The 10,298-nt window shown below is 49.3% G+C and overlaps 1 protein-coding gene across 10 annotated transcripts in view; it reads left to right on the plus strand.

Annotated features, from left to right (window-relative positions):
• Nucleotides 1–7,627, plus strand: part of FGR (FGR proto-oncogene, Src family tyrosine kinase) — a 324,122-nt gene extending 316,495 nt beyond the window's left edge. For all 10 annotated transcript variants that reach the window (XM_078681925.1, XM_078681920.1, XM_078681926.1 and 7 more), the window contains 2 exons: nt 354–485; nt 2,589–7,627. In XM_078681925.1, the coding sequence (XP_078538051.1) occupies nt 354–485; nt 2,589–2,797 (341 nt within the window). In that variant the 3' untranslated portion in view covers nt 2,798–7,627. The remainder of the gene's footprint in view (nt 1–353; nt 486–2,588) is intronic.
• The last annotated feature ends 2,671 nt before the right edge of the window (nt 7,628–10,298 follow it).

The following is a 10,298-nucleotide window of genomic DNA, read 5'->3' on the forward strand; positions in this document are numbered from 1 at the left end:
AACAGAAGAAATTCTAGATGCCAGTATGCATCTCAGTGGGTTGGCGTTTTTACTACCTACTAGGCTATCTTACTCTTCGCCAAATATTTACCCTGGTCCCTGCGCTACCTTATGCATGGACTGCCTTACCTCCCCCTCCTTCAGTCCTCCCAGTGGCGCCTTGTCCATACTCATGAAGGTGTGAGTCTCCATGACTGCCTTGAGGGCAGCTGCAGAGACTTTGAAGCAGTTATTTATGTGGCATCCTGGTGGTACCGTACACTCACACGGCCAAGGACTGTGCTGAACTTGCCTGGGAGTAGTCAGTGTGCACGCTAACGGTAACCAAGGCTCTTGCTGTCTTTGCCTTTCAGGTGCTAAATTTCCCATTAAATGGACTGCTCCAGAGGCAGCGCTCTATGGAAAATTCACCATCAAGTCGGATGTGTGGTCTTTCGGCATTCTTCTTACAGAGCTAGTCACAAAGGGACGGGTGCCTTATCCAGGTAAGGATCATAATGGGAAATCTATGTGGGCAGCTGGGGTCCAAAGAGGCAAACCACATCAACGGAAGGACATGACGGAGATGTGTGCCTTAACCGGATAAGAACCATCAAAGGAGTGCTAAAGTGCATGAGGGGAACCTAGCCCAGGCAGGGAAAATAAATAGAAAATTCTTAGGATAGGTCCTTCAGATGTCTACCTAGTGTCCTATCCAAGTAAGAGCAATAAAGGAAGGCAATTAGAGAGCGCAGCTTCATTATCAAGGGAGAGAGTCTGGGCACTAGTGTCACTGTTGTAAATATCACCCGCGGACAGCTCGGGCTGGAGAGACCCCCAGGTGTGGATCTCAGGGGAGGCATCTACAGATGAGGAGCCTGGAATATGTTACAAACCATCAGTAGACATCTGATTGACACTTTATTGCTGCAGGGAAAAGCAGCCAATGGAAAAACTGGTAGTCTGAATCTCTTACCCAGGTGAGACTCCACAAGAAAGAAATGGGACGGTTTCATTGCCCTGGTATGGGGGTGGGTAAGAGGGACCATTGTTAGCCCAGCTCTCTTCCTGTAAGATGCAAAGAGGAGGGACAATGTTGTCTCTCAAAAGAGATTGATTTGAAGTGTAGCGCAGAGGACAGTCTATAAACTAGGCTTTATTTCCCAAAGGAAAACCTATCAGTAATGAGATGACTTGCCTCTTTGCTACAGAACCTGCACTTGTGAACCCTGTTTTGCATTACATTGTATAGTACCACTGTGCGCATGATTTTTGAGAGAGGATTTTTTACTGGCATGCATTTACTTGTTGGCAATGGAAATGATGGGACCTTTGAATTATCCGATACATTTTGTTCCCTCCGAACAAAGCTCCTCTCCTTTCCAAGCCACCTCATGATAAGTCTCTTAAAAAAATATATATAAAATTCCCGACATAGGCTAATGAAAACTCAGGACAGAAAGAAAGGGTCTAAGAAGCACTGATAAGCAGCTCTAACAGCAAGAAGAAAGCACATCAAAATTAGTCACAAAAATTATTAATTAAATGCAAGAGACGAAAAAAAATAACCTATGTAGCCCATCACAAGTAGAGCAGAACAGCTGTGATATTTACCACACCCGATAAAGACCTATACGAATCTAAGGGTGGCGTATTAGTTGTGCGGTAAATACATCCCATACCACATTTAGTTCGCTAGAATGAGGTATAATGTGCTGAATCAGAGGTTGCTGCGCAGATCACTGCCCGTTTCAAATTATTTGAGATTTTTTCAGATTTTCATGTAAAGGTTTCCTGGTGAAATATGTGAGGGGTGAAACCGAGATGGTACTGTCATCACTACTGTCAGAATTCCGATCCATGACCAAATATTGGGAATTCACCCGACAGCATGTAATTGGTGTCACAGATAAATTAACTTGCTACCGATAGATCATTCAAATTAGGAAACTTAACTTTGAAATGAACATTTATAAAAAACAAAACTGGCAGTCAGCCCAATGACTCTGAAACTCTGTTGATCCTGCACTGTGATTTCATACATAAATTTTATTTTACATTGTAGGTCCAGGCTTAGAATTAACGTACTGTTTTTAGAATATTTCACTGCCACGTCAATGTGTACCCTAAAATTGCTGGTTCCTAATCCTTTGTAAAAAGGCTGTACTTTTTTGTCATTTAGGAAATAAATAAAAACACCCATTCCAATCACTAGTGAAATAGCAAACCACTTTTTAAACCTAAAAGGAGAGGGAAACTTTGCTTTGGCTGCAGAGTGCTTGGAGCCTACCCAGTGTATTAACGACTCGGTCAACCAAGATGTGGCTTCATTGACACCCTTAAAGCTAAAGAGACCGGGTCACCACAGAACCAACCAGCACTCACTGCCTTTTAGTTTTTATCCTATCACCTACCTCTCAGCACAACTCAAAACATCATGTACATCTCCTCTAGCAACTTGCCTGCAGTGATTGACTCTGGCCAGGGCACCTCTGCCTGAGAAGTGAGAGGACTCTTCAGAAAGGGGGTTGTTATAGGTGGGTTGGGTGAGGCACGGTCGAGCTGCTCATAACTCCTGTCGCTCATGTTTTTTTTCTCAACTTTTTCAGGGATGAACAACCGTGAGGTGTTGGAGCAGGTGGAGCGAGGGTACCGCATGCCGTGCCCCAGCGGCTGCCCCTCCTCGCTGCACGAGCTGATGGTCCAGTGCTGGCGGAAAGACCCCGAGGAGCGGCACACCTTTGAATACCTCCAGTCCTTCCTGGAGGACTACTTCACAGCCACAGAGCCCCAGTACCAGCCGGGGGAGGATCTGTGATGTGGGCCACAAACTCCTCTGGAGTCCCCAAGAGGATATCCTGCAAATCAGACCAGAAGCCCCTCAGGATTCTTCAGTGTGCTCTACTTTTATTTTTAGTACTTTAAAGAAAAACATTGCTTGGTGGACGGACCCTGAGGCCTCCCAGCAAAATGCAACAGGAGTTTGGGCAGTTTGCCTCAGCAAGGAAAACCGCTACTAATTTATGACATATATAAGGAACTTCTCTTTGGAATGCATTTAAACGGAGCCTTCCATTAACTGGATCGGCAACCAGGGAAGCAACCTGCAACTTGCCCTGCCCCTTTCTCCCTTCTACCCTCTCCTGTCTCTCTTCCTCCCCTCTACCTCCAATTTGTAATGCCAAACGATGTTAGTGTTATAGCGAGATGATAATGGATAAACTATCCAGTGAAAAAGCAGGCTAGAACATTCCTCACAACCTTTTAAACAACAGTCCCTCACACCTGCTGCTCCCTGTCTTTGAGAGATTTCACCCCAAAATCAAGGCACAGGCAGAATTTGTGGGTATTTAATTTTTCACAGAGGAACACCCGATTTTTAGCGTGAGTGTGGTTCTAGAATTGTTTCTTAAATCAATCAACAGACGGCGTCACTTCGGTTTGGAAGGTGGTAATGAATTGCTTTGTCTTTGCTGATATAGGCGTTAAGAGGACATGGGCTCTTTGGCTAACAGCCCCTTCTCCCCCGATCTTGAGACAGATTTCGATTTTTGCACAACCTACATTGACCATTAAAGTCGCTGGTCTTCATTGGGTTTCTCGTATTGAAATGATGCTTCTAGATAACGGGTTAAATGTTAAAAAGTGAGGTTGCACCCAAAGGTTAAGTTGCAAAGATAGCGCAGTGGTTTACGGCACGTGCTCAAATGGTGTGTCTGTAACCTAGAAGTCACAAGTTGAAATCCTGGCAGAGCAGAGTCGTCATTTTAGGGTTTGTTGAAATGAGTACCATGGAGCCCCGATACCGGTTATCAAAAAGCCTAGATATTTTTTTTTTTTTTTAAATAAACATTAATCCTTCTCAAACCCCATCATAATCCGATGGCAGGATATTCAGTCGGAAAAAACTGGAGTAAATTTCAATTCCGCTTCTACAGGCTATGTTACTTTAAATTCACTCTGTAACCTTGCTGTAAGCATTGCCCGAGCCTGGAACCCACCCAGCCCCATTGTGCATGCCCAATGCCTGTCCGTCCCTCACGCCACAGTGTACGTCTGCCTGTTCCCCGCACATAATCACATTTCAAACCTATGGTCCGCATTACTGGCACCTGTGCCATCACCCCCTCCGCCCCCACCTCCAAACTCCGGCCTGTGCCCACCCTCTCCTCTTTTTTGTTTTTCCTAATTCCGTTTTTGTAATATATGGGTGGCCTCACACCTCGGCGAGGCCTCCACCCCAAACCTCTTCCAGATGTTGGCAGGGAAATGTTGAGAGAAGCCATATTTCCAGGCCGCTGCTCCGACGCCCCCTCTAGGCTCCCAGAGTGCTGGAGTGAAGGGGATACGATAGCTGCGAGCGCCCGGGGCGAGGGCTGAGAGAGAGCAGGGAGCAGAGGACTGTGGGTAGCCCACGTGACTGCAGGCGGGGGTCTGTTCCTCATGCCAGAAGGAGGGCGCGGGAGACCACGTCCACGCGACCACAGTCACGAGGGCTGAACCTGTCCCTGTGTTGGTATCTGGCTGCAGCTATGGATCCGAGTGTTTGAAAACCTCAACAATCCTTCCTCGGTTGTATGCTGTGTAGGTCCGGACAGTGTTGGGGGCTGTTTCATGCAGTCAGTCACAGCCTTTCAGACCCCACAACGGGATTAGCACAAAAACCCGACCCTCTTTTTCTAATGTATTAATCTCTAAATGTTAGGGGAGGGGGGCACACCCGGAAAAGGTTTCTACTTTGACACAATAGTTGTGGTTGGCCTGAAGGTTGGGGGGTGGGAGAGTCTTTCTTGTAGGAAAAATATATTGGCACAGATGTCCAAAGTGTCGGGATCCTGCAGGGCTTTTCCTGGAGTCCTATTTCTTTCCTAAAGGTCTCACCACACCTCCTGGCCCTGTCCCGCTCGTGCTTTCCTCCCATAAAACCTGTTGTTTCTATATTTTCACAAGGGTGAGCCGGTCCTGGCGCGGGCCTGCCTCACCTGCCTATCAGGTGCGCAATGGAGACCATACCTTTCATGTCCCCCTCTTTTGGTTGGTCTCCCGCTCCTTGATCTCATCTCCACCCTCCCTCCAACAAGAAGAATTCATCCCACAGACTATAATTGCATCACCAGCCATGAAAACCTTCTGCACACTCCATAGCATCTTTTATGCCCATTGCTTTCAATCCGTTTACTCTCCAGCTCCCCTCATTGGAGACCTAGAAGGTTGAGAGGTGTGACGTAGGCCCCTATTGACTCGATGCCATGAATATTAGTACGGTTGGCAGCCAGCCTCAGTACAGTTTTACGTGCCCTCACGTCATTTTAAGAAGATGGGAGTGGGACCTCAGTTCATAAACCCACAGCTGTCATAAGCTTGGCCGCTCTTCTTTTAGGCAGGGCCACTGGAATTTTGTGGCAGGAGAGGGTAAATTATGTAGCAGAGTTGCGGAAATCATGTGGCAAGAAATTGTAGATTTTTCGGAGTAATAAAGCACATTTAGTGACAGTATTACCTTATTATTTTGTCAGTTTCACCTGTTGCCACTGTTTTAGAAAAGGGTTCACCTCATTTGTAGCACTTTAATGCTCAAATACACTTGTAAGCTACTGAAAGGTGGCAAGCCAACTTCATTTATTGCAAATTTCGATCGGTTTGAGCTAAAAACATTTTTTCTTGTTAAGATATGCAATTTATGCAGCAGGAGATAGATTATATGGCAAATGCAGCAAAGTCATAACTGCGAAAAACGATACGGACGCAGAATTGTATAATTCGAGTGGTCCGAACTTTAGGCTAGGCCCCCTCTTCCTATCCTCCCCACTCTCTATGCCACACACTGAGTGCTGCGGGAGGACAGGTGAACTTACCTTACTAACCTGGGAAAGATGGGGACATTCCTCTTTTCTGGGTAGCGCCCTTTTTGCTTTGGAGGCAGCACTAATGGTGCAGCCATCTGGACTCCCCAGCCTGCTCCCCCGCCCTCCTGCAGGTTAGTTGAAATCAGATGTGCACTTCTATGATTGCACTGTAACCTCATGTATTTTACATTATACTTAACTGTCCTTTTATTGTGTACATTATTTATAAATAGCCCCATCCCCCACTGGGGCCACCTCACAGATTTGAGCCACTGGGGTGCGAGCCATAGCAAGTGTGAGAAAGACTTGTAAGGAGTGTGAAATGAAATGAAATCCAGTATTTGTAAAGCGCGAACAATTGCCCGAGGGTGTTAAGGTGTTGGGGGCTGTCGGGAAGATTAAGCGAGTTATTGCCCAGAGTCACATGGTGCTGGGCTAACCCGCCGCCAATGCCGAGGATCCAACCATGAGCCCCTGTGGTCCAGAGTCAGGTGCCCTGGCTGCTGCGCTGCACCTCTTGTGGTGCGGCGCAGCAACTCTGTGGGTGTGCACCATTGTAAATGTGAAAAAACTCTTAATGAGTGTGAGCACGCACCATAGAGAGTCTAAGCGAATACTTGAGCGAGTGTGACTGGGACTCGTGATATGTATGGGTATGCACTGTAGTGAGTGCAAGCGAACACCATAATGAATGTATGCTAGCCCTAGGAGTATGAGGAATGCCATTTTGACTAGGTGTCATAGTAAGTGAGGGATGATGCTGAAAACCATACTGAGTGTGACCAAGCACCAAAGTGAGTGAGGGTGAGAACCATGGTTAGTGGGAGCTAGCTAAAATTAGGGTTGAGTTCACCTGAGGAGGGGAAAGCCAGAGTGAGTGAGTGTAGTGGGGTGCGTGTGCCAACACAAAGGAGGGAGAGTGCAAGTATGAGTGATCACCATAGTGAGCATAACTTAAAAGGCAAGTGTGAGGACCAAAATACTGAATGTGATGGAGATTGAGAATGTAAGTGAAGCATTCTTACTGTAAACAGAAGTTGGTTTGAAAAACGGTGCAAGTGTCAGTGACCATGCTATGGCTTCAGTCAGCCATACTGGGTAATTGTGAGGGTTGAGAATCATACCCAGCAAGAGTGAGGCATACTTGGTGTGAAGGTGCATTAGAGATGCTTTTGTTGAGTGGAAGTGACTCGGCGAGTGTGTGTAGCTCCGCAGAAGTGGAGTGGCAGTGGGTGAATATTTTGGGAGCATATAAGAGTGACTGGGTGTATGTGGGAGAGTGGCTGGGAACATGTGGGAGAATGATAGTGGGTATATATTTTAGAGTATAAGGAGACAGAAAATAGCAGTGGTGCATGGAAGATAATGTGTGGGTGCATGTGAGAGAATGACAGTGGATTGAACTGGAAGAATGGCTGGAGGGCATGTGAGAGAGTGGCACAGGGTGAGTGCAGGAGAGTGGCAGTGGATGGAACTGGAAGAGTGACTGGAGTGTATGTGAGAGTGGTACAGAGTGAGAATGGGAGAGTGGCAGTAGATGGAACTGGAAGAGTGACTGGAGTGCATGTGAGAGAGTGGCAGTGGATGGAACAGGAAGAGTGGCTGGAGTGCATGGGAGAGTGGCAGTGTCTGCAAATTGTAGCGATATAGGGAGCACCCGGGTGGGTAGAGACGAGTGCAGATGGTCGAGTGACAGTACAGAAAGATCGAGGTCTTCCTCACCTCCTGAGACGACCCCTTCCTGACTGTGTTTTTTAAAATTCATTATGTACATAAAGATGAATAAACTTTCAAATAAGAAACATCGAATGTTATCTTTCATCACTCGGCTCTCCGGGGCACTCCTTTCTCCTGTTATCGCCCACATTTCAAGCTTTTTGCTGTTATTAGTCATTTGCAACATTAACGCTGCAGTAAGCGTGATTTTCTTGTGCGCTAGGAGACAGAGTGGGGAAGACTGAATAATCACTGGGCATGGCACAGTGCCAAGAGCTTATTTCCCAATGTCTGTCTGTACTCCGGTGTTGGCACTAGAAGACAGAGCCTGCCACTCAGAGGAAAGGCAGGGCTCAGAGAAGGGCACAGGAGGGATACAGTCTAATTTCTACAGAGGGCGGAAGAGACTGACATCAGCATAAGCAACTTTCACCGATACCACCCATTGAGCACCCGAGAGTGGCACAGGGCTATGAAGATCATAGCCCTACAGAGCTATTGTCGTTGCTAAAGGCTACAGAGACTGTCGTCCATGGGCACATGTTCTGTCACCTGTAGAGCAGCCGAGCCCATGGGAGAGACCCAAGGGACCCGAGGCAGTCATCCCAGAGTACACAGCTGGTCACCTTTAGTCCTCCTGAGATGATGTTATTGGTGTGGGATGCAGGGCCTGTCACTACCAGAGCCCATTCAGTGGGAATATAGGACAAGCAGGGGCTGCCGGGCCACAACCATGGTGATTGGGGTTGTTTGCCACTGGTGTCCTGGGGTCTGTCCTACTACGATCATGCAAACTGTACCAAGTACACCCCTTCTACGATTGACTCTCTGGGTTGCAAGGTGAGTAGTCAAAGGATTCTCAAGGGGTAGTGGGGGGAGAGAGACTCGAACTCAACAGTTAACCAAGAGACACAATAGCTCACGTTCCAATGCTTGTCATAGTAAAAATGAAAGTCCCTGAATAACATAGCAAAGCCAAATACTACAAACAGTATTGGGGGTTCTGTTACATGGGTCTACAATGTACACTACTAGATCCGAGCCAGGTTTTAGAGATCTCACATCGACTACGGAGATCAGTTAGCAATGAAAAGATCATAGGAAAGAACCAGGCACTGGTGCAAGCTCACAATTAGGCTTGAGCGAGCAGTGCTTCTGCTTGGAAACCTGAGGCTGCATATCCCATAAGGCGCTTTGTCCCTTTTTAGGTTTCGACTGCAAAAAGCTGCGCAAGCAGCTTTTGCGCAGGAGAAATCTAATGAGAACTGTAGTGTGGCTTTGGGTCGGCCCTCGTCATTCATTGGCTGGCTCCATAAATGGAGCCTAGCCATTGGACGAGGGGCCTGTCCGTCAATGCCGGACCAGATTCGGAGGCGTTCCCGAGATTCTTTGGCTTTTGCCGACGTCACGCGACGTCAGCCGAAAGCCGGGAACGCCCCCGAATCTGGTCCGGCATTGCCGGCACCAGTGACTATCCTGCTCCTGATTGGTGAAGCTGCGTGGACGTCACTGCTGGTCCACGAGGGAGCCCACTCCTCGGGAAACTTCGCCGCCCGCCTGCCTGAGCTAGTGACGGGCCGCCGCGCTGCCCGCGGCGACCCGGAAGTGACCGGCCGGCCGGCCAATCCTAGCGCGGCCGGTCGGAAGTGCCCGCCCCCCGCAGCCCGGGGGAAGAAGGAAGACGGCAAGAAGTATGGCGGCGCCCGCGGGGCTCCCGTGGCCTGGAGGGAGCCCCGGGAGATGCGGAGGACGTTGCCGGTCTCCCATGCCAAAGAGGGAGACCGGAGAAGTGCCAGCGAGATTGCCGCCGTCGATGTTGCCGGTCTCCCATGCCGAAAAGGGAGACCGGAGAAGTGCCGCCGTCGCAAGGTGCAGGTGAGTCGATCTGCTTGCACAGGAGGAGCCCCGGGGAAAGAGAACGTCCCTCCGCGGCCCCGGAGAGTCCCGAGGAGCGGGAGCTCTCGTCCAGCAGCCGCCGGACCCGGTGAGTGCCTGCAAGGGGAGAGGGGCGTCGGGACACATTGTCGGTGTCCGCCCCTCCCCCCGTAGTAGAAGTCACCATGTCCCCTGCGCCTCTGTCCCGTGCATCCCCGTGCGCCTCCTCCTTCCCTCGTGTCGGGTCTCCTTCTCCGTGGGTCTCCGCCGTCTGGCAAGAAGCTGGGACTCGGGTAAAGATGGTGGTAAATGCTCCACTGGGGCACATCTGCCCAGAGGTGTGTTATGAAGGGGAAATAAATGCCATGATGCCAGATGTTACATTTATTAAGTTTAATGGAGCCCACAGCCGAGCGTGATTCTACCTGGGCTGTCAAACCTGTCACTCTTATCGCCACCATTCTGCAATAGAGTTACAATGACGTCATGCAACATGGCAAGGCGCACGTCACTATGCCGGTCCCAATCCACGACAGTGCTGCGGTATCCGTCGGTATTTTTGAATGGGTGAACAGTGCCAGCAATGGAGATGGTGCCTGGTGCCCCAAAGCGGCGCTTCATTTGCCATGATTGCAGAGTAGCACCAACCGAGGGGCCACCAGCCACCTCTGGATTGCAGGAAGATATGGCGGAGCGGCCAACCAGCTCTCCGCTGTGGCAGCAGCCGGGCATCAGTCCGTGCCTGGCACCGTGCTCAGGGCTCATGGACTTCAGCAGCAGGTGGGTGCCAGGGCGACTGGCAGGCGGCGAGGGCACTATAAACACTCCCTGCTGAGGAGGTCGGGGTGTCGTGTGCTCCTAGCCTGCACCCTGGAGGGGAAA

Source organism: Lissotriton helveticus, chromosome 3_1, assembly GCF_964261635.1.
Source record: "Lissotriton helveticus chromosome 3_1, aLisHel1.1, whole genome shotgun sequence".
Classification (NCBI taxonomy): domain Eukaryota; kingdom Metazoa; phylum Chordata; class Amphibia; order Caudata; family Salamandridae; genus Lissotriton; species Lissotriton helveticus.